This window comes from Lissotriton helveticus, chromosome 10, assembly GCF_964261635.1.
Source record: "Lissotriton helveticus chromosome 10, aLisHel1.1, whole genome shotgun sequence".
In the NCBI taxonomy this organism is placed as follows: Eukaryota; Metazoa; Chordata; class Amphibia; order Caudata; family Salamandridae; genus Lissotriton; species Lissotriton helveticus.
The window spans coordinates 73,812,585-73,837,936 of NC_136071.1; the positions used below are offsets into that span (position 1 = coordinate 73,812,585).

The 25,352-nt window shown below is 45.4% G+C and overlaps 1 protein-coding gene across 1 annotated transcript in view; it reads right to left on the reverse strand.

The window, feature by feature from the left end:
- The window catches only part of CDK16 (cyclin dependent kinase 16), a 232,646-nt gene that overhangs the window by 42,873 nt on the left and 164,421 nt on the right, over window positions 1–25,352 (reverse strand). Inside the window, 3 exon segments of the mRNA XM_078664785.1 lie at window positions 3,979–4,021; window positions 7,155–7,260; window positions 8,501–8,598. Of these exon segments, the coding sequence (XP_078520911.1) occupies window positions 3,979–4,021; window positions 7,155–7,260; window positions 8,501–8,598 (247 nt within the window).

Here is a 25,352-nt window from a genome sequence, read left to right on the forward strand (position 1 = left end):
CGCTGCAGCTTCTCTGGAGATCCTCACTGACTCCCTGAGATCTCCGCTGTGCTGATACCACTGCTTGCGGAGGCACCACTGGAGCGCCCTCATGTGCCAGCGTGCATGGTTGACCAACAGAATGCATGAAGCCATCAGACCGAGCAGGCGAAGGACCTTCAGGACTGGAACGACCGCTCCATTGTAAAACAAAGGAATCATCTCCCGTATGTCGCGAATCCTTTGAGGGGGAGGGAATGCACGACATACGGTTGTGTCCAGTACCGCACCTATGAACAGGTTGCGCTGGGAGGGCACCAGGTGAGACTTGAGTACATTTATTGAAAAACCCAACCTGTACAACAACTGGGTTGTCTCTCGCAAATGATGGAGCACTCTCTCTGACGACTCCGCTTTGATCAGCCAGTCGTCTAAATAAGGGAATACAGGAATCCCTGACCTTCTGAGATGCGCAGCCACCACTGCCATCACCTTGGTGAAGACTCGAGGCGCAGTAGTAAGTCCAAACGGAAGGACCGCAAACTGGTAGTGCTGCGATCCCACCGTAAAACGGAGATACCTCCTGTGCGACTTCAGGATTGGGATGTGAAAGTAAGCATCCTGCAAGTCGAGCGACACCATCCAGTCTTCTTCTTGCAGCGCTTGAAGAACCTGAGCAAGGGTGAGCATCTTGAATTTCTCCTGCTTCAGATAGAGATTCAAGATCCTGAGATCCAGGATTGGACGAAGCCTGCCATCCTTCTTCGGAATCAGGAAATACCGGGAGTAGCATCCCTGACCCCTTTCCTGCTCTGGGACCACCTCTATCGCACCTTTTCTTATCAGAGTCAAAACTTCCTCTTGCAGAAGAGACAGATGCTCCTCGGAGCAATACCCTTGGCAAGGAGGGAAATTGGGAGGGAATTCCCGAAAGGGAAGGGCATACCCATTTTCTACAAGATTGAGAACCCAAAGATCTGACGTAACCGATTCCCAATCCTGTAGAAAATGGGTAAGCCGACCCCCAACCGGACCCACATGATCCTGAATGTCGGATCTAGGGCTGCTTCTCAGGGGCAGGGGGGTTGGAGGAAGTGGAGGAGGAAGAGGCCTGACGTCCACGAGGACGCACTCTTTGCTTTCCCCTGTATGACCTGTACAAGGAGTTTTGCTGCTGCTGCTGTTGCTGCTGCTGCTGCTGGCCTTGCCGGAAATTCCGAAAGGAAGGGCGGCCAAAACCCCATAATCTTCTGCCAGTTGAAGAGCCTCTCACTTGAAGACCCAAGGATTTAGCAGTCGCCCTGCTATCTTTAAACCTCTCAAGGGCCGCATCAGCCTTCTTCCCAAAAAGGCCTGAACCATCGAAAGGAAGATCTAATAATGTCGCCTGAACATCAGCCGAAAAGTCAGAAGATTTCAACCAGGCAGACCTCCTAGTAGCGACAGCAGTGCCCATAATGCGCGCCACAGAGTCTACAGTATCCAAACCGCTCTGAATGACCTGGCGAGCCGCTGCCTGAGCGTCAGAGATGACTTCCTCAAAATCCTTCCTGCTGTCATCAGGAATTTTTGGAACAAGAACACGCAAAGAGTCCATCAGAGCGTGTAAATATCTCCCCATCAAGCAAGTGGCATTTGATGACTTCAATGCCATACTGGCAGAGGAGAAGGACTTCTTTGCCACCTGATCCTGCTTCTTTGCCACCTGATCCTGCTTCTTTGCCTCCTTCTCAAAAGGAACCTGAGGGAAAGCACTAACGTTCTTTTTGGAGCATGCAGCCTGAATGACCAAACTCTCCGGTGAAGGATGAGAGGTTAAAAAGGCAGGATCCTCAGGGGCAACCCTGTATCTTCTGGCTACACTTTTAGAGACAGCTGGAGCCGACAAAGGTTTTTTCCACACCTCTAGAATGGGCTCTGTCAGAGCATCATTGAAAGGAAGAAGAGGTTCCACCACTGAACTCGGAGAATGAAGTACTTCAGTCAGAATATTAGATTTGAATTCTGCTGTAGGCAAAGTCAACTTAAGGAGACTGGCAGCCTTCCTCATAATCAAATGACAGGGTTGAACGTCCTTAGAAGGAGTGCTAGAACCTGAGGGTAACTCCCACTCTGGAGAGAAATCCAGGCTTCCTGCTTCTGCCAAATCCTCAAAAGCATCTTCATCCAATTCACCCTCTTCAACGTCAGATTGTGAATCCAAAAACCTCCTTTCCTCCAGAAGGCGTTGAGCCTCTCTTCTGGATCTCATCTGGTCTCGTTTTGCCATCGGATCCACCACCGGCTCCAACGGATTCGGAATCGACGTCGGGATCGAATCCGAAGGCTCAGAGGGATGTGTTCGAGGCCGACTCGGAGCAGGCGAAGCCGGAACCGGCGTCGACGGCTTCGGTGGAGCCGGAAAATGCCACGGCGGCGTCGGAGCCGGCATGTAAGGCATAAACGGAGCCGGAGGGTAGGAGTGAGGGACTCCTAAGCTAAAAGCCAAAGGACCCATGGGACCCGAAGGTGCACCAGAGGGGTACCACGCCCTCGAAAAGACTCCGTACATCGGGTTGAGAAACGCAGAAGGGTCCTGGCCTGGGGCAGGAAATGGTGGATGAAAACCTTCAGGCCTGTCCTGAGGAGCGTTCGGATTCGGCTCACCTAAGGGCGCGGAACCCTCTATCTCACGAGGCTCCTCCTCATCTCGGACCGGGGACGGCACCGGAGATGGACTCGGAGCCGGATTCGGAGTCGGAGACGGCGCCCGTGACTCAGAAGGGGAGGCCTCACCTTCAGGCTCTGGATCCGAAACCTCGACGGTCACCACCTTCGAACGTATCTTCGGTGACCTCGACCTCGATCCCGACTCCTTACCAGAACGACGTCGGGACTCATGTCTCCTCTTCTTATGTTTCCTCTTTTTTGAAACATGATCCGAAGCCGACTTCGAAGACGACCTTCCTTGAGATCCAGACCTCGATCTTGACTTCGACCTCGCCCTTCGAGATCGAGACTTCGACGATTTCTCCTTTCCAGCTTTCATCTTAGCCACCAGGAGCTTCGCCTCTCTCTCCCTCAGGGCCTTCGGGTTCATCTTCTTACACGAAGAGCAGTCCTCCACATCATGGTCCGAGCTCAAGCACCAGATGCAGTCGCTGTGTGGGTCGGTAATGGACATCATATTGCCGCATTCTCTACATGGCTTGAAGCCGGTCTTTTTCGAAGACATTGTCGAAGAGACAGGATACAGAGAAGCAGAAAATGGTAACAATATAGACAACAAAGTATCCGTTGGCTACAGAGATTCCCGATAACCGTTAGCGTCGACGACGCGGAAAAAAGGGAACTGATGTCATCACGCCGGCGTGGGCCTATTATAGGCGTCGGTGACGTCAGCGGAGTCGCGAGCGAGGTCGTGTCTCTATGACGTCAGGAGTCCACGTCGGCGCGAGGCTACGAAAAAAGAATTTCCGAATGTTGCTGACGCAGGGGGTATTCACAAGGTGAGGAATCCACACGGCAGATGTATCTATCAGAATTGTCCTTTCTTGCAACAGTGGCAGAGTCTTGCTTTACTAGAGCAAGCAAGAATGTTTTGAAATTTGTGCATTTATCATCATGCTTCCCTCCTGTCGTGGACATTCTGGAGGGCAGTTTTTTATTGCAGATAAGAGTACCTTTTTGAGCCAGTGCAAGAGAATTGGCCTCCCTCCACCCCCTCCAGGACTCTTGTAAACCCTGTCAAAACAAAACAATAAAATCTCATCTTAGCCCAAATGTGCCTACACCTATGGACTCTTCTGTGCAGTAGCACTACTTAAACTAGGACTGGATTTGATTTGGGGCCCTTGTAACAGGCATTCTTGGCCTATTCGTGAATTTGGGGCAGAAAGGAGTCATGTTAGGAATATGGAGCTATCACACCAAGACAATGTGAAATAACTGAACTTCTGTTCTATTTCTGTTAAAAAAATAAAAAAAAATTTAAAAAGAAGAAAGGCTGCCTGAACTTACCTGCAACAGCTTAGATAAGAGGTCTGCTCCATCGCTGTCCAACCTGCAAAGAGAATAAATAAAAGGTAACAATGGGCACCTTTCTCCGAAACTGGCATGTGTTTCCCAACTCATGTTTGCCACCCAATCTTAGTAATGGCAATGTACTAACTTTTTCCCTCAGGACAACCATGCCAACAGGTTGTGCTTTGGTACAATCACTGAGCAAAGCTGCTCCTGAACGGGGAATCTTAGGGCAACCACAGATTAAGTAGTGCACAGCAGCTTCTAGATAGTGTCCAAGATGGTTCCGTTCTTTTTAAGATACACATGAGAATGCCTTGTTCAGTGTACAAAGAAGACTGGCGATGGGCATCAACTGAAGAGCCATGCACTACAATTCTATCAGTACATTTCATTCCCACTAACCCAGATGTAGGTTTCTCAGTTGAGACCAAGGTCTAGAAGTCCAGGGAAGGCGGAGGCATGGATCACAGGTTTACCTAAATAAATTAAGTAATGGCAAAGTTTGGTGAAGCATGTGGCCATTGATCGACTCTTTATAGTCATTGCCATGAGGTGCTCAGTGCTTTAGGGTTCGAGTGCTAGCTCTACATATAACATCAGTGAGCAGTCAAGGAAATCCTTGCATTATGGTATAGAGTGGTCTCCTTTCGTCTCATCAACTCTGACTTGGGCATTGATCGTTATTCTCAATCTGGAGAATGATTAACATACATATCTGTATCTGATAGTGGATTGCACTGGGTAGCTGTCACCCTAGTACATCTACAAGATGCCTACACCTTTCATAAGTGATACCTAGCCATGATTATGTCTTAAAGTGTTTACACTACAGAGCTTTATGTAACATTCTATCTCAGCAGTAACAGAGTTGGGAGCTGTGCTAGAGATACCATAATGATACCCAGACCAATATTCCTCACAATAGGGAGAGATATGGGTTTAGATTGTTCATAACTGAGATAAACAGAAGGTTGGGTGCACAGAGAACTGTAGTCTCGACTAAAAATGCTTGAAATTACTGGACTGACTTAGACAGAAAGAGGAGCAGATGTAGGCTATGCAATGCCTGGAATACTCGGCTTATCAGTTTGAAACATGCAAGAAGCTCAATCAGAAAGGGTCCTTTGTGAACTGTGATGCTTTTAACGCACCACAGGCTGATAGAGGAAAAGGAACAGAACGGTTACCTGCTCTGGAACTGGTGCAAAACCTTAGCAATCTGCATTCCTTCCAAAATCTATGTTAATCCCTCCACTTTCTTTCATTCAAGGACCACTTTTAAACTCTAGTAATTGTTTCGATTTCCTTAGTTCCCTTGTTCTGTGTTGTAAGGCTGTTTGCCTCACTCCCCATTTTCTAACTGATTATCGCGGAGTAACCCGTCTTAGCCACTCATAGCCATTCCTCCACCTGAAGGGACGGAGTTCTGAACCTCTGGTAGCGGCGCCATTTCATGCCAACTGCAGAGAAGATGTAGCAAAGGCAATAACTCTGCGCTTAGATGCAACCAGCAACCAGCATCCAGCCAAACTGCTCCTCCTCCCTCTGAAGCAACCAGGATAACATATAGCGTTTACCTTCTTTTCTCCTTATTCCCACCACTGCTACATTGAGAACCTTTGCAATCAGAAGACTCCTAGAAGAATATCTCTTACCATTCCATACCCTTACGACAACCTATATCAAATGTCTATGTTAATAGTAAGATAGTCTAGTCTAACTCCAACACATCAAAGGGCAGATTACTAAAGTTAAGATCAGTTGTTATAAACAGAGCACTGATCAACACTGTCATTTCATCCAACATATTCGTTTTTTTATTAACCATAGTCCTGCTCAATTGAAGGCTACCAATACATAATGGAGGATTCAGTAGCCACCCTTACGAATCAGTAGCCGCCCCTTGGGACAATATTCTTAATTAAGATACACTGAATATGGAAGACAGTGGGGTCACCTTAATTATTTACCAATTCCATGTGCTCAATTGCCTGGTTCGGACACCATTTTTAAAAATATTTTTATTCATTTTTCATTATTTAAAATGACACCACTAACATTGTATATCGCTTAGCTCGGGGCATGGGCCTATTAATCTGTCAATCTTTGAACGTTGGAGGGGGAGGAGCCAATGCACTATTTTTATCACTAGAAAACAGAACCAGAAATAAAATCATCTGTTTACTAACATCTTGGCCCTTTCCTTATCAATAATTAGTTTAATTGGCTAAACGAAGTTGTGAAAGTCCACCAAATAATGTTCAAGTAGATTTCAACACATGGGTGAACTACTCTTTAGACTCATCAACCAAGAAATTGATCATTGATATGCCTGCATTAGACCTACAATAGGAGCCCAAGGGCCCAACTTCAAAGAAGGCCATATTCTAGATCTCATTTTTAGGACCCCAGAATTACTACATACCCATAATCCAATTCCAGCCTCCTGACTATTTTCCTGTTTCTTAACTTCTCTCTGAGGAACATTTATGCCTTTATCAACTCCAGGGTGGACTATGAAAATGTGCAGTTTTCCTAGAGATATCTTCTCACAATCGTATTAAACTAGAATATATTCAAAATGTGGTTATGACTCCTGTTCTGACTGAACACGTCTGAACATGCATCTGACCATACGTGTTAACTTCATTGATTACCTCTCATGGATACAGTTCAATTCAAGTGTCCCAAATTTCAATAGTAATCATGTAACAAACCTGAACCATCAAGGTAACTTCGCTCTACTTCTGTACTGAGGTTAACTACTCCAAAATTAAAACTTAAAACATGGAAAGGCACGGCATTCAGAGTTGCAACCCTCGACTATGGAACAACATCCCCACAAGAACCTCCTACAGTCCACCTTTGCAGAGCTTTTGGAAACAATCTGACTTCTCACCTCATCGTATTGTTTATCTCTATGTTGGTCTATTCCAGTAAAGGTGCGATCCTGTCACACGGGCCCCAAAGGATTCTATGAGAGCCAACAAGCTTCATAAATTTCCCTTCTCGACAACAATACTAGTCTGTGCAATGTTTGGGATTCGTTACAGGCTGTCTAAGGGAACTAAACAGGTACAGACTCTGCAATGCTTTGTACGGGCTGCAGGCTGACAGAGGTACTGGCCACACTCAGAAATCATAGCAGCAGACACGGCGCAGGTACAGACCTTGATGCATGATTCTGAATGCAGTCCGGACGATACTTAGGATAGCTGTAGGACCTAAACTCTTCGTTGGAATGGATTCCAGGCCACGTTTCCTCAGTGGGTGTACCTGCATTAAAATCAAAAGGAGTAAAAAGATTAAAGGGCAAACACAAATTAATATACAGAAAAAGTGATTGTTATGCCCAGCAAAATGCAAGTTGAGATATGATTGTAGCAAAGGGTACTCTTAGATAAAAAAAATTAAAAAACTGGGTGTGGTCTTGGCTTAAAGAGCCTTGGGAAACAGATGACACTTTACAGTGAAGATAGTGTAGAAATTGAACACGCACATTTAGAACACTGCTTCAGCTGAACTCTGAAAACGTTCCTTACAGGTAGCATAAATATGTTACGTTAATTGTTATGTTAATTTATTTATATAATGCGCACAGCTACCCAACAAGGGTTTCCCAGCGCAAGCCAACAGAAGCACAACAGTGATCTAGCATTAGCAATATTGATTAAAAAACCAAGTTTTTAATTGTTTACGAAAGTTGGGAAGCAGCTTCTCCCTCCTCATTACAGCAGGCAAGGAATTCCACATGGTGGGTCCCAGTACAGAGAAGGAACGACCACCCATTCTCGACAGTTTAATCTTAGGAATCACAAAAAGCTCATCCGCAGAAGAACGAAGCAGTCGAGAGGGATGGTAAGGGCGTACCAGATCTTGTAAGTATTTAGGAGCAGAACCAATCTTAATTCTGAACATGTAACATAGGGCCTTACATTTTATACAATGTTCTACTTTAAGCCAATGTATTCCTACTTATACCAGCCAAGAGTGCTACAATGCTACTTGCAGTCAGTACTCAGTACACATTCTGGACATTCTGCAACAGGGCAATTTCACCAACAGCAGCCAGAAGTCCTGTGACTCTAGCCACAGCCAAGGTTCCCATGTTTCTACCCACAGTAGTGACCCTGCAACTCCATCCCACAGCTCACGCTCCTGAGACTTAAACGAACAGGCAGCACATATATGGCTCAAACCCACAGCCAGTGCTCCCCTGTGCCTCAACACAGAGACACAGCTCCTGTGACTCTAAATCCACAGCCAACAGCCACATTACCCCCAAACACTTTACAGAGCTACCCACTGGCAAAACACTTCCACCTACACCAGTACAGCCAATGGGAGTGGAAGAAGAAAACCTGCTTGAAAGCAAGAGGAGCCACACCTACGGTTGAACAGGTTACATGAATGGCTATGTAAGATCTACACCAGTTCTCTATTCAATACATTCCAAGTACATCTGTGGCAAGCACAGCAACAAATGACCTGGCTGACTAAATACTTTCAGTCTCACCTAATATCCGGAATATGAAGTGCAGCTGTTCCTCCACCGTAGAACCAGGGAAGAGAGGACGTCCTGTTGTCATCTCGTAGAAGATGCATCCAACACCCCTGAGGATGAAATAAAGAATGCAGATTTATTAATAGGGCCCTGAAATTTCAAAGGGAGAGGCAGATTCTGAAATTCTTCTCGACAGTCAAGTTGGGGCAAAAGGTGTGGCAAGTTTTGCCAGTCTCTCCAACGCCACCTGTTTGCAGAAAATAGGCCTGCATGGAGTGCATTTTCCATCAAATCGTAGTACGAGGTTCATGATTTGCAGTTTCTTTTGTGAAAAAGGCTGGAAATGCATAAGAATTTTTCAGCACCTTTAGACAAAAAGATAGAAATGCAGGTGTTTGCGTGCCTCGGACTCAAGCACCTCCCACTTTTTCTGCAATGCTTCTTTTGGTGGAATGCATGTGTCTGTGAGCTCCCATCAGGCTCAGCTTAAGTCTGTTGTCCTGACCACATCCCACTAGGAAAGGCAGGAAGAAGTGAGCACAACAGATACCCCTACAACCACCTCTGTTATATGAAGTATCTTTTACTGCGACTAACCAGGTTTATAGAAGCCAAGGGGTGCCTACTATCAACATTCACACATCACTACCAGTGTACCTGCCACTTACGTGTGTCGGACAAAATGAGAAAAAACCCTTACCTGAAAAAAGGCTCTTGTGGAGTAGGAATCCTGTATGATGTCACTTACTGTGTAGATCACCACCTAAGGGTCCTATAATCAGGGGTGAGAGGGTAGATTAAATGTGGCTAGATTTTAATATGATGTAGTTTGGTTGTAAGAAAATACTAACCTATCTGTCGAATGATAGGTAGTTACTGTCCATTGAGGTACACCATCCTTGGTGATGCTTGGGTTATAAAGATCAGTGAATATTGCCACTAGGTTGGCAGAACCCCTTTCAGAGGGCCAAAGGGCCTGCAGGGCTTACGGGTCCAAACTATGAGGGTTCAGACCTTTAACTCCGGATGTCATGGGGTCCAACGTTCTATGGATATTGGGCAACTGGGCCGAGTAACCCTTCAGCACTTGACTCCCAGGAATAGCGTGGTCCAAGCAGTCCAGGCCTCCCTTGGGCAAGGGCGTGGGGGCCAGGGGGCAGGGCTCTAGTGATTCTCTAAGCGGTACCCAGGGTCCCACTCACTCCGTATGATAGTGGTTATTCCTTATTTACTTTAGGCAACAACCAGGGCAAGCCCCATTAGTCGTCAGAGTCTCAAGAGTCCACTCTGACTATTTTATAGTCAACAGTGTTCCAGTGCCGCAGTGCTAGCAACTACCAAGCATGTTTCCCCAGGGCCAACTGGCCTGAAACCAGTCTTACCCACATCTCCAGGCTTAAACCGTCCTGAGTTCCCGAGTTTACCCTGTCTACAGGCGCTTGGAGTGGCAGCAGCTGAATCAGCTGAGTTTGCTGCATGTGGCCCTGGTGGGTTGCACTTGCTCTCAGCATGCACAGAGTTCCTCACACACAGCTGCACCACCGGAGGTTAATTGCTGCTCCTCCTTACAGTGTCTGATCTGTCCCACGGTGTGGGGTGCGGGGTGATGTGATGATCCTGAAGCGAGTGCCTCATATTGATGACGGTGTGCAGGTGGTCCCACAGCAGCCTCACTTTTCCGGTGGGGGAAGTTTGGGGATGGATTGATTAGTCCTCAGTGGTGGCCCCTCCTGGCACATGGGGTTAATGTTCACCACTGCAAGAATGCAGATTCATCAATAGGGCCCTGAGATTTGCAAGGGAGAGGCACATTCTGAAATGCATCCGGACAGTCAAGTTGGGGCAAAAAGTGCGGCAAGTTACACCAGATCCTCCACCGCCACCTGTTGGCAGAAAATGGGTCCTCAGGGAGTGCGTTTCCCATCCAAACCTAGCATGAGGTTCACGATTTGCAGTGTCCTTTGTGAAAAGGGGCCGGAAAAGTATGAGGCAAGTTCAGCAACTTTTGACAAGGAGATGGAAATGTAGGTGTGTGAGTGCCTCGGTTTCAAGCACCTCCCACTTGTCCTGCAATACTTCTTTCGGTGGAATACATGCATTTGTGAGCTCCTCGCAGGCGCAGATTAAGCCTGTTGTCCTGATCACTTCACACTAGGAAAGGGTTTAGAAGTGAGCACAATAGACCCCCCGAACAACTAGCACTGTTATATGAAGTATCTTTTGCCGGGACCAACCAGGTTTATAGAAGTCAAGGGGTGTTTACTATTAATGTTCACACAGAACACAGTGTAAATGCCAATGAAGACAACCAGCCAAAAGGAGAAAAACAACACTTACCTAAAGAAAGACCTTTGTAGTGTAAGAATCCTTTATAGTGTCACTAGCTGTGTAAAACATCTCCTCAAGTGACCTACAATTGGGGGCGAGGGGGTAGATAAAAAGTAGCTAGATCTTAAGATGATGTTGGGTTTTGGTTGCAACAAAATATGAAGATTCCATTGCATCTGTAGAACTGATAGAGCAAGCTTCGCATCGCGACTTGCTCGAGTCATGAACCTCGCCCGTGTGTAATCAATTAATAAACTTGTACGTCTTACTAATCTTTTATTTTTATATTCGAACGAAGTAGATGAAGCTTGCACATGTATTTCTAATACGACTAATCCATGTCCCTAAAACATGGCCGCCGCTTGGAAAATTGCTTCTGCGCATGCGTCAGTCACACTCACGTGACCTGACGTAGTTATAAGTTTGGTGGGAAAAGGTGCGCATGCGTAATACACAGCTTTCGTGAATAACGTGGTGAATGCTCTTGTGTTCGTGTATATGTTGCTAATGTTTAAACTGCATAGTATATTTTTATAATGATTAGTTTAAAGTACAAAACCAATGATGTGTTTTTCATACCGTCACTTCTATGTTTTAATTTGTTTTCGCTTACTTTTCATGTATCCTCGACTCGGAGGGGTGCTGGGGATGGGGAGTCCATCTTGGAGGGTATTTCTGCGCAGAATCACTAGAGGCTGCCACGACATTGAACTCAGGCCAAAGAAGGTTGATGCCAGAGCCACCCTGGGAAAGTGCACCTTCACCCAGCAAAAGCATCATGATTATGTTCTATTGTATCGAAATGTATTCTTTCCATTGTATTCTCTGCGACTTCTCGTGGGAACCCCAATCTTGCTAGGCGGTACCCAGAGATGCAAAATAGGCCTCCAAATAGTCTGTTCTGATTGGTGTGTTACCCAAATCCTACCTTAGGACCAATCCAAATTGAGGGATTCTGACACTTTGCAACATTGGGGGGTGGTACACCGTCCCAAAACAGTATATCTACCCTGGGTTCACCTAGGGAAATTGTCCGACTTGTCTGGTTTAGCTGACCTGTCACTGACCCAACGCACTCAATAGGTGACTGTAGATACAGAGAGCTGCGGAGCACTCTGTCCGAAATTTGACCATAGACTAAGGTTTTACTAAACCTTAAAGTGCTGGCGGAGCACTTTGCTGGGAGTTCGCTGACCCAATCGGGGTCTTGATCGATAGCTGCAGAGAGGGTGGAGCGCAGGCGTTGCTTCCGAACTGCGGGTGCTGGTCCTGTCCTGAGGGTCCTGTCCGAGAGGTCCTGTCCTGATTCCTAATCTGAGGGTTTCCTGTCCTGTCCTGGGTGTCCATTCTGCACCTGCTGTCCACTGAGGGGTATCCTTCCTTGAGGGTTTCCTGTCCTTAACTGACCCGTGGCCAGGGTTTGGTTTCCACACCAGTCTAGGTAAATATTCCTCTGAAAACTCTGAATCTTGCACCTTTCTAAATTTCCTGTCTTTTGCTTCAATAAAGACATACCTTTGCATATGTTATTTTTCCATGCTTTCCGCAACCATTTAATCATAAAGTCATTTGCATTTGGTTTTATAACGTGTTCCTATGTTACCTTATTTGTTAGAAATTATATTCTGCATTTCAGTTTGTCACTTTCTCATATGGTCTAGAACCTCCTTACTTAAATTGTCTAAAGAACTTTTGCCTTAAAGCATAGCGTGTTTCTCTTCATAGACTCTCCTATAGTTATATAGGATCTTTGAATTTACCATAGTATAAACTCTTCCAATAGGGAATCTCTAGTACGTGCATAAGATTGTTTCCTTAATGAATGTCCATTCTTAAACTTTTCTTCTAAAAACTGCATAGCATATTCCCGTTGCATCTCATATCAGAATTTCAATGGTTACCCTGACTTTATTTCTCTATAGTTATGTACTTTTCATTATTTTGATTATTGATTGTCTTATTCTTGTAAATCTAATGATTTCTGAGAACGAACTTTAGATAAAGACTTTAAAACTTCCAGTTGTCCGTGGTCATTTACAAAGAGAATTTGAATGTTATTTGTTGGGTTTGTATTTTGCTGCCTTTTCCTTTTACAGCTAGCTCCCTGATCCATTGTGGTCATAGGTACCCGCATCGGTGGATGGTAAGTCGGGTATTCTGAAGAATAACGAAAGGAACTCACAAATATTTGATAGTAGACCGTGAGGTCATCCGATCAATGTATATGGTGATTTGAAATATATGGGCCAGAAAACCGGAAGTGGCGAAATTATTGGTCGGGTGACCAGCGCGCTCTATCAGTATTTTCTGGTAGCAGAGTTATGGTTAGGGAATAGTTAAAGGTTAGGTAGGACTAGTTAAGCTAGCCAAGTCGGTAGCTGCTAACATTATTGCTGCTATAAGAGCGGCCATTTCGGGGATTTGATCACTCTCTTGAGATGTGTTGCTTTTGAAATTTATGAATTGTTTGAAAATTGTTATTCTTGTTCTTATATTGTTATATGTATTAATCCATGCGTATGTAAAACGGTTTGTTAAGTGTTGTCGGAAATCCCCGGGGAATTGAATGGCAAGTGGTGAATAGAATCTACTTGCCTCGAGGTCGCAGGCTCAAGGAAAGTTAGGTGCAGGTTAGGTAGAACCGGAAGCACTAACTAGGGCTTTTTTCTGAATACATGTGTGAATAAATGTTAGTAACGAGGTTCATTGGCAAAATTCCCATAGTGGCGTAACCTAATAAGGGTCACATCGGAAGAGTAGCAGGTTCATCGGAGCTTGGGTGAAAGCAAAGGGGTCCACTGGGAAACCTTAGACTCGGATATATCCCGGAAAGAGTGGATGGGTCTAGGGAAGTAACAGGTTCACTGATGCTAGAGTGAAGGGTAGGCGGAAGAGATCTACCCGTAGTGTGTGAAAAGTAAATGGAAGTAGTTTACTTGCAGTAAAACAACTCTTTTTCTGTCTAGACACTTGAGCACTGTGGCGAATGTGTATTCGTCGTAAAATAACCAAGTACTAAGCACTTTAGAAAGAAAGAAATTTTCCGTTACCTTGCGAAGGGAGAGAGTCAGTCGCGAAGCGTCTCTGACGTCACTCCGTGCCGCGCTGGGATTGGTAGAAACAGCGGGCGGGTAGCGGGGCTGGTATTGTGAAGGAGGGGTGAGCGCCGAAGCGTGAGAACGGTCTCGCGAAAAGGCCGCGCACCCATTGGCCGAAAATTATTTGAACTCGTGCACCCCATTGGTCGCACGGAATTACAAGACGCATTCTGATTGGAGGTAATTTTGTAAACAAAGTTAGGCGTAGGAATCGTATGTGGCACTCGTATACTCCAGAGACTAGACCCGATCCAAGAAACCTAGGGTTTGAAAGGGATCAGTGGAAGGCTAATAGATACGGCATTATGTACGGAAGTAAGCGAAAATTGTCCCTTGTAAATAAGGTAAAGAATTACTTCAAAAAGGACAAGCCGATAAAAACTAGAGAGGGCATTGTTATTCCACCACCAAATACTCCCGCCTCTTTCATGATGTTCGACAGAGGGTACAATACATGTGTGTGGTTAGAAAATTGGGCGAAATACACACAAGATGACGGAATAATGGCCTTTCCGTTAGAAGGTACCTTTAATGGTAGGATCCTATTCAATTTAAGAACCCGAATGAATGAATTACATCCCAGACCGAGACTAACGCAGTATGAGGCATTAGAGGAATGGGAGATCGAGGCTTTCCAAAGAGAAAAGCCCCGAATGGACAAAGGGCTGACAAAGTATTACCCAAAACTGAAACAAGAAACCCGAGACAAAAAGATGAAAGAATGGAGACAGAGCATGATTGTTGAGGGACTGTTTCCCATGATGCCAGCAGAAGATCCTCCTGTGGGGGGAAAAAGGACAGAGAAATCCAAGCACTGGGGGCCCCTAGGAGAATCAGATGACGAATTGTTAGATGACATATGCATGAGAAGTCCGCCTCCTTATAATGAGGGACACCGACCTTCGAGTGCAGGAGATATTCCCCGGAGACCCCTACAAAGGGAAGAGGTCAGGTCCGCAAGTGTAGGAGGGGATTATCTAATTCCTCCTTATACTGAGAATCTAGGACCCGTAGAAACCAGAAGTATTTACCCAAGGAGACCAATTGGTGGGGAGGCGGGATATTCACGTGAAGGAGATTTTTGCTCTCGTCCCCCTTACGGAGGTGAGGTGAGGTCCTTAAGTTCAGGAATGCCGTTATTAAAGCCACAGGATGAGGAAGAGCCGAGGATTCTAGGCACGGGAAGTTTGTTTCAGAAACCTAATTATGGCGGAGGACCAAGTGAGACACATCCCACTGCCCCGAGTTATGCTCCCATTCTAACACCGCAGGTGTTACATGACAAGTCATTGGACAGGTTATTAGAAGAGAAAGAGCGAGAAGCGCTAGCAAACCAGAGAGCTGAGATAATACAGAAAATGTCACAGCTAAATGCAAGTCCTGAAGCCGTGACGATCCCAGTAACTATCGGACCAGTGGTTCCGTTGTACGGGGACCGTCAAGGAAGTCCGAAAACTCCAGTAATTACTCCTGTCATTGCACCGACTAGACCAGAACCATTAATTGTAGATGACCAGACAAGTGAGTGCGAGTCGGAGGTCTCGCTGCTAGATCTGCCCGTTAGAAATACAGGAAAAAGGATCCAGAAAAGACATAATCCTTTTAACGCAAGGGAAATTCAAATGGAATCGACCTCAGGTACTAAGAGTGTCACCTTGGTGACTCCTGAAGAAATCGAAAGATGGAGTCAAGAATTTGAAAAACAAGCGTCCCCAACGAAACCTTTAGATCTCTACAAGCTGAGAATAGAAATAGAGGAATTGATGGCAGGAAACGTAGGATTAGATAGATTAAATACCTACTCTGAAGACGAAATGCTGTTTATCGGCAAGAGTCTCACCCGAAATACCCGAGTACTTCACGAAAAACTGACAGACACTGCTGCTAGCATGGGAATAGATATTTCAAAATCGAAACCGCTGCAGAAACCATATAGGGCAGATTTCTCAGACAAGGATTTGGAAAACTTGAATGTTTCAGGGAAGAAAGCACAGGTCAAAGAACTATTGACAGTATTGCAAAAATGGGGAGATGTGGAAAGGTGGAAAGCCAGATGGGCCAAGAAAAAGGATGAGGCCAGGTCTAGGCAGGCAACTCCCGAATTCGCTCTAAGGGAAGCTGACAAACCGGAACAGTTATGCCCTATGCGCGAAGTACCAGGTGGAAAATATGTGCACGTTCCATGGTCCAGACAGGATATTGTGTCCTTTACTAACGATTTCCCGAAATTACGCGAAAAGCCCGTGGATTGGTATAGGCAGGTAGAAAGATTTGTGAAAGTGCAAAAATGCCTGTGGAAGGACCTGGATGGGTTCTTCGACATAGTGGTCCCTGTGGATCTATGGACCGAGTGTAAAATAGCCATAGCTTGGCCTAGTGAGGAATACCCAAGAGATGACAAAACAGGGGAACCATCGAAGGAAGTAATGAGAAAATATGAGCAGGTAATACAGCATCTGAAACTAAAAGTGCCAGCAAAGGAAACTGATTTGACCAAGATAGATAGAACCACGCAGGAAAGAGACGAGACAGTGCACTCCTTTTATGAAAGACTGTTGCAGGTGTTCAAAACATACAGTGGTATAGATAACATCGAGATGAAGGATATGACACATTTTATTTACAGGTTTGTAAATGGTTTAAGACCCGAAATTTGTCAATGGATAAAAGATAACAAAATCTGTTGGCACACAAAAAAGATGGATGAGGTCCTACGGTACGCAAAGTACTGTGAGGACGAGATGGCAGAAAAGAAAAAGGCTCTCAAGGAGAAGGTTATGTGGGCTCAAGTGAAGCTCGCAGAACAGCAGGAAAAACAATTGAATAAAATGGCCAAAACTACTCAGAATCCAGGTCCTGGGGGTGGGGGTGGAGGAAAGCCCCGGCCCAAAATGAGCAGGGAGGAGGCTAAGAAGAAATTTCCCTGCCACCAGTACGGAGAAATTGGACACTGGCGAGACGAGTGTCCCTATTTGCAGGATGATAACTCCCAAACACCTGATTTAACTCCACAGACGCAGAATGAAAGACCAAGAAAGACCCAACAACAGGTAAAAACGATTCAGTTGCCCCGAGCACCAAAGCAAGTGTTTAAGGGAAAATCCACGCAGGGTGATGACGTAGAAGTCTGGGGGAGCAATGAGAACAGAAATACAGCAACTTCGCAGTATTTACTAAATGATACCTTCCTTTGTGATGACCAGTACTGACGGGGCCTGAGAGGGGAGGACGAGGAGTGCGTACTTGGCGCCTCCTTGCCGGTAGACCAGTCAGGGCCATACATTGAAGGAAAGGTTGACGGAAATGATGTCACTTTTCTGTTGGACACTGGCGCTACCCGTTCTACTGTGAGAACAGTGGTCGTTCCAAACCTACCCCTCTCGGGAGAAGCAATCCAAGTAGTGGGGGTATCTAATCAACTGATTAGTACTCCTGTTACCGAGCCCATGGAGATCTCAATTGGAAACTTTAAAGAAATGCATAGATTTGTAGTTTGTGACACCAGTCCAGTGAACTTACTGGGACGTGATTTGCTGTGCAAAATGAACTGTACTATCTTTTGCACACCAAAGGGTGTTGAAATTCAGACCCCAGATGAAGATGGCATTTATAAATTAATGTTAATCAGACCCGACTCAGAAATTAAACGAATGACTATGCAGGATTTGCCCAAAGAACTCCAAGAAACAGTGAAGCCAGAGGTATGGGACTTTACCGGGAAAGATGTAGGATTAATGAAAAACGTAGACCCCATACAGATACCTCAATGTGGTCCTCACCAGGCTGATGGGACCACCTTTTGAGCCACTACACTCGTGTGAACTCCAGTTCCTAACATGGAAAGTGGCTTTCCTTATTGCTATTACGTCACTGAGACGTGTTAGTGAGCTGCAAGCGCTCACAATACAAGAGCCATTCATACAAATTCATCCAAATAGGGTGGTACTACGTACTAACCCTAAATTCCTTCCGAAGGTGGTGTCACAGTTTCATCTCAACCAAACTATTGACTTGCCTGCATTCTTCCAAAACCCACAAACGGTGGCGGAAAGAATGCTCCATACTTTGGATGTTAGAAGGGCGTTGATGTACTATATTGACAGGACACAACCCTTTAAAAAAACAAAACAACTTTTTGTTGCCTTCTCGCCACAGCACAAGGGCAACCCTATTTCCAAAGCAGGAATAGCCAGATGGATTGTTAAGTGCATCCAGATCTGCTATCAAAAGGCTAAACGCACCTTAACAATACCCCCAAGGGCACACTCCACACGCAAATTGGGGGCATCCATGGCTTTCCTGGGGAACATTCCTTTAGAGGACATTTGTAGAGCAGCCACATGGGTTACACCACATACCTTTACAAAACACTACTGTGTTGATGTGCATTCCAAACAGCAGGCAGCTGTTGGGCAGGCTGTTCTCAAGACACTTTTTCAGGTTTCTGCAGCTAGCACGGGCAACCGCCGCTAATGGAGGGACTGCTATGTATTCAATGCAACAGATATGAATTTAGCAGCCCACATGCCTCGAACTGAATATGCTACTTACCAGTATGCATCTGTTCTTGGCATGTAGGGCTGCTAACATTCATATCGCCCACCCTCCTCCCCGGTGCCTGTCGCAGCTGCAGACATACTCTTGCATTCAATCATTAGCATGGACATCCTTTACACTTTACACTCCATCTCTGCCACAATGGCTAAAAACAATCTGGGGATGGAGCCGATGCCCATGCGCACTGTAGTCTAGGGGAGGAGCCACCTATCTCAGGATACTTCGAAGACTCTTCCAGGACAACAATGTGCGATCATCCGGACCCAACACTAGGCGGCGATCTAATGCAACAGATATGAATTTAGCAGCCCACATGCCTCGAACATTACAGTTTTGTGCAAAATCAGTGAAATATCTGGGGCACCAGATAGAGAAAGGCATCAGGAAAGTAACGTCAGAAAGAGTGAGAATAATTCAAAAGATGCAGTTACCCCGTACTCAGAAAGAAATCAGAATGTTCCTTGGGGTGATAGGATACTGCAGGCAATGGATTCTGGGATTTGCAGTCCTAGCTAGGCCTTTGATAAAAATGACCAAGAGAGGAACGCCGGATATCGTAGAATGGGATGATGAAAGCTTAACAGCCTTCACAAAATTGCGAGATGGTCTGTGTACAGCCCCTGCGTTAGGAATGCCAGACTATTCCAAGGAATTTGCCCTGTTCTGTGACTCGCGATAATTGCGCATTGTCAGTCCTAACACAAGAGCATGGCACGACCAGAAGGCCTGTGGCATATTTTTCTGCCACCCTGGATCCAGTGGCTGCTGGATTACCAGGATGTCTGAAAGCAGTTGCTGCTACTTGCACAAGTTTAGAGCAGAGTGAATCCATTGTCATGGGACATCCTGTAACTGTGTATGTTCCGCATGGAGTGGTGATTTTACTAACAAGAACGAAAACTCAGTATCTCACCCCTAGTCGGCTGACTAAATACGAGAGGATTCTCGTGGGTGCTGCGAATATAACAATTGTCCGGTGCAACATTCTGAACCCCGCCACTCTGCTTCCCAACTCAATGGATATGGAAGATGGGGAGGAAGATGAGCATAACTGCATTGATTTAACAGAATTTAGCACAAAGCCACGCCCAGACATTAAAGAAACACCTTTGCCTAAACATGACAAGGAATTGTTTGTGGATGGTTCATGCCTAAGACATGAACAAGGAGGCCTGAATGCTGCCTATGCTGTAGTCTCCTTAACCAAAATTGAAGAAGCAGGTTATTTATTTGGAGTAAAGTCTGCACAAGTAGCCGAATTGATCGCTATGATAAAAGCTTGCAAATTGGGGAAAAACGAACGCCTAACAGTGTATACTGACAGTCAGTACTGTTATGGAGTTGTGCATGACTTTGGCCAATTATGGCTACAGAGGGAGTTCCTGACTTCATCAGGTACCCCTATTCGAAATGGAAAAGTTGTTCAAGACCTTTTAGAGGCAATCCAATTACCAAAGGAATTGGCAGTGGTCAAGTGTGTTGCTCATAAGAAGGACTTTGACCCTGTATCTTTGGGAAATGATTTCGCTGATCGAGTGGCAAAATTATGCGCCAGGGATCGACTGATCATAAATCCAAAACGGGGGGGGGGGCGGAAACAGCTGCCAACTTCGAGTGTTTGAAGAAGTGCCTACATGGGATGAAGTGAGAGAATGGCAGCAGGCAACACCCTGGCAAGAGAGAGAGAAGTGGAAGGAAGAAGGGTGTAGACCAAGACGTGAGGATGGTGTCATCTTGGGCCCAAATGGTATGCCTGTGTTACCCAGACACTTGCTTGGCACAATGGCTAGACTGATACATGAGGGATCACACATTGGTAGGGACGCCATGAGTCTGGTATTTCAACAGACTTGGTACAGCAAAAATTTCAGGAAAGTAGCAGAGTCCCTCTGCCAGAGGTGCTTGTCATGTCAACAGTTCAATGCAGGCAAGAGAACAATGGTGGAACTAGGGAGAATTGGGAGGTCAGGGGGTCCCTTTGTGAGAATACAGGTTGATTTCATCACCATGCCACGTTGTGAGGGGAAGCAATATGTCTTTGTCATTGTCTGCCTATTTTCAAAGTGGGTGGAAGCTTACCCTACTCCCCAAAGTGACGCACTGACAGTAGCAAAGTGTTTACTGAAAGAACTAATACCTAGATTCGGGGTTCCAGTCACTATTGAATCAGATAGAGGCGGACATTTTCAGAATGATGTGATCGACCAACTCTGTAAGGCATTTGGGATCTCGCAAAAACTCCACTGTGCATATCATCCAGAGGCTTCTGGAGTGGTGGAACAAATAAACGGGACTATCAAAACAAGACTAGCGAAATTGTGTGATGCATCTGGCATGACCTGGGTAAAGGCCCTGCCTCTGGTTCTGATGGGACTTCGAAGTATTCCAGACCGGAAGACAGGCCTGAGCCCCCATGAAATCCTGATGGGAAGAGTGATGAGACAAGCGTGGGTACCAGGAAGCAAACTGTTGAGTATTACTGATGATTTGGTGCTTGAATACTGCAAGAGATTAGGTGACCAAGTGCGTTACATCTCTCGCCAGATTGGAGAAGACGCCGTCGCCAATCCAACGACTCCTCTCCACAAACTGGTTCCAGGGGACTGGGTCAAAATCAAGAAGCATACTCGGTCGAGCTGCCTGGCACCAAGGTGGGGACAGAAGCGCCAAGTAATCCTGGTAACAACCACAGCAGTGAAGTGTGCAGGTGTTCCCCATTGGATCCACGCCAGCCACACCCAGAAGGTACTACCAGACAAGGAGCCTGGAGAAGAAGGCCGTCCAGCAGAGGGGCCTGCAGAAGCAAGACCAGAAGTAGCTGACAACGTACAGCCTAGTACCAGTCAAGCTGAGGGGTCCGCAGACGTTGGTCCAGGGGTAGTTGATGACGAGCTACCAAGAGTCAAGCCTGATGAGGGGTTCCCAGACGTTGGTCCAGAAGTAGCTGATGACGAGCTGCCGAGCATATGGCCAGAGGAGTGGATACCCTTGATTGACCTCACAGAAGACCCAATCAGAACAAGAGAGCGAATTTGGGAAGGTAGAGAGTGGAATAGAGAGGAAAAGCAAGGCACAGGCGAAGAACCTCAGACTATTGAGATTCACATCAAAACTGAGGAAGGAGAAGGTCAGACAGGGACTGAGCAAATAATTGATACACCTCCACTGACTCCTGATGTCGAAAAGGGACAGACTAGACATAGTGTAATAGTTCGAGCAGAAGAAAATCAAGGGATCGAAGTGCTCGAACAGGATCAGATAGGGTTAGAAGAACGTGTTCAGGACACAGAAACAGAGACATTTGAAAAGCAAACACAAAACTCTCCTGAAAAAGGCCAGTTTAGTAACCAGGCAGAAGAAATAGATACGAGCCCTGGAACTAGTCAGATAGGAAGGGAAGAAAAGGAAGCAGAATTGCCACAAGCAAATGAAAATAAAAGGGCAATAAAAGAAAACGAAATCCCAGTACCAACTAAAAGACTTAAGAAAAGAAAGCACCTTGAGCCTGGATTCATAAAGAAATTGAGGCTGAGGATAAAAACGGTAGAAGAAAAACGTGCCGAAGAAAGGAGGAGTTCTCGCATAGCAGAGCAACCAGAAGACACTTCCAAAAGAAGGAGCGATTGAATAAAAAGACAAAACAAAAAGTACAAGTCTCCTGAATGGACGCTCGTTTTGGAAGAATTTGAAGATCTTGATATAACTGACGAAAGCGACGGAGAACGAGTCGCTGAGTACTCTGCCGAAGAAGAAGACGAGCCACCGTGAAATTGCTCAAAATAAACTACTGGTGCAAAGACACAAAGAGGGGTCGAGAAACTTCTTCTGAAGCCAAAATGTCTGATTCAAACGTGAGTGGTAGACCTAGTCGCAGTTGTTGCAAAACATGCTGCAAGGTATGTGTATGTAGTATAATTATAGTGATATTAGTTTGGATAGGACTAACAGTTTTCATTCCTTTTGCGGTGAGCAAAAATACTAATATTGACCCTACTGAAATTGTAAATACTGACATTGAAGAACTGACAACACAGAGTGTAGCAAGACATGAGAGAGCACTCAAACAAACAAAACGAGACCTAGAAGCATCAGATGAGGGAGGACTACATTATCATGGAGTTAAGAATAAGACACATTTAAATGTTTTCGCAAACTTGTTAATACACTATGTAGAGACTATGAAAATTGAAGATTGCTATGTCTGCATGAAGCTACCTACCTCTGTGGCTGAAGGCGTGACATACCATCACTTGCCCCTGATATACGGAATATCCTGTAGCATTTTAGCAAGCTTATTTTACAAAAGAGGACCGTTACAGTACTATTATTCTAACAATGACGTGATCTTTTCTGAACTTCCTATACGTGGGAACCTGAATCCTGTACATACCAAAAGTGACGTTACTCGCTATATGGGCGAATACTTTCTGACTATAGGTAATATAGACATAGGTGACGCACACCGAGATAACTTGACCTGTTCTTTGCGTGAACAGGAAAAGATGTTCCTGAACATGGCAGAGAAGAGGAGAATAAAATGACAAAGAAAGGCAGATGACGAAAGACAGAAAACGCCAAAATGAGCTGGGGACATGGAAGGCACCTCAAAGGGTGGGGCGGGACCTGCTCTGTTGCTGGATTTTGAAAGGAAGGGAAAGCTATGTCTTCACCGCGAGAGGACTAGCTATTATAATAACATTTTCATTGGTTCCAGTGAATGTGAACATAATTACAAGGTAATTGGAGGATGGGGTTTCAAAAATGGGTCAGAGCCTGTGTTTCCTGGAATTTATTATATATGTGGAGACAAGGCTTATTTCAAATTGCCGGATCACTGGTATGGAAGCTGCTATTTTGGCATTGTCTTCCCGGAAATATACCATGTGAATGAAGTTGCTGGAAGCAGTGAAAATACTAATGGCTTAGTGCGTAGTAAAAGAGAAAGCGTAGGTGAAATAATGGGTAGTATTTTCAGTGCACTGATACCTGGAGTGGGAGTGGTTCTGAACACTCACAGAATTTGCAAATTATCCACAATAGTGGATGTGTTGTCTACTGACACAGCTCATGGATTTCTGCTGGTCAATACCGAAATGGTTGCGATCAGATCAATGGTTTTGCAGAACAGACTTGCTCTTGACACCTTATTAGCAAAAGAGGGCGGAGTCTGCCGGATGTTGAAGGCGCAACATTGTTGCACTTATATTCCGGACAAGAGTGTGCAGCTCAAAAGATATGTGAAAAACATTACTAATTTGGAAAAGGAACTCAAACCACTCGAGGTTGACAGTGCCTGGAAGAGACTGGTAGATGGTCTCTCAAATGTAGGTCATTGGCTTGCTAGCTTAGGTAAAAGCTTATTGTTTAAGGTACTGATGCCAATTGGAATTATAGGTCTTATCCTATTTTTCATATTTGTCTGTTGCAAATGCCGTAAGCACACCAGAAAGCATCAAGTGAATGCCAGAGGAGTGAAACGGAGTGTGGATGAGCTTGAATTAGAGGAAATGAATAATCAGATATACAAAAAGGTGAAAAATTCTCACCCTACCAAAAATGAAAAAGAGAAGCTGAATCGCTTGCTGGAAGAGATAGAGTTGTATAAAGTGTGAGAAGTTGGCATCTGGTTCCATTATTTTTGTGATGATAGTAAATATCATCAAAGAGGGGATTGATAGAGCAAGCTTCGCATTGCGACTTGCTCGAGTCATGAACCTCGCCCGTGTGTAATCAATTAATAAACTTGTACGTCTTACTAATCTTTTATTTTTATATTCGAACTAAGTAGATGAAGCTTGCACATGTATTTCTGATACAACTAATCCATGTCCCTAAAACATGGCCGCCGCTTGGAAAATTGCTTCTGCGCATGAGTCAGTCACACTCACGTGACCTGACGTAGTTATAAGTTTGGTGGGAAAAGGTGCGCATGCGTAATACACAGCTTTCGTGAATAACGTGGTGAATGCTCTTGTGTTCGTGTATATGTTGCTAATGTTTAAACTGCATAGTATATTTTTATAATGATAAGTTTAAAGTACAAAACCAATGATGTGTTTTTCATACCGTCACTTCTATGTTTTAATTTGTTTTCGCTTACTTTTCATGTATCCTCGACTCGGAGGGGTGCTGGGGATGGGGAGTCCATCTTGGAGGGTATTTCTGCGCAGAATCACTAGAGGCTGCCACGACATTGAACTCAGGCCAAAGAAGGTTGATGCCAGAGCCACCCTGGGAAAGTGCACCTTCACCCAGCAAAAGCATCATGATTATGTTCTATTGTATCGAAATGTATTCTTTCCATTGTATTCTCTGCGACTTCTCGTGGGAACCCCAATCTTGCTAGGCGGTACCCAGAGATGCAAAATAGGCCTCCAAATAGTCTGTTCTGATTGGTGTGTTACCCAAATCCTACCTTAGGACCAATCCAAATTGAGGGATTCTGACACTTTGCAACATTGGGGGGTGGTACACCGTCCCAAAACAGTATATCTACCCTGGGTTCACCTAGGGAAATTGTCCGACTTGTCTGGTTTAGCTGACCTGTCACTGACCCAACGCACTCAATAGGTGACTGTAGATACAGAGAGCTGCGGAGCACTCTGTCCAAAATTTGACCATAGACTAAGGTTTTACTAAACCTTAAAGTGCTGGCGGAGCACTTTGCTGGGAGTTCGCTGACCCAATCGGGGTCTTGATCGATAGCTGCAGAGAGGGTGGAGCGCAGGCGTTGCTTCCGAACTGCGGGTGCTGGTCCTGTCCTGAGGGTCCTGTCCGAGAGGTCCTGTCCTGATTCCTAATCTGAGGGTTTCCTGTCCTGTCCTGGGTGTCCATTCTGCAACTGCTGTCCACTGAGGGGTATCCTTCCTTGAGGGTTTCCT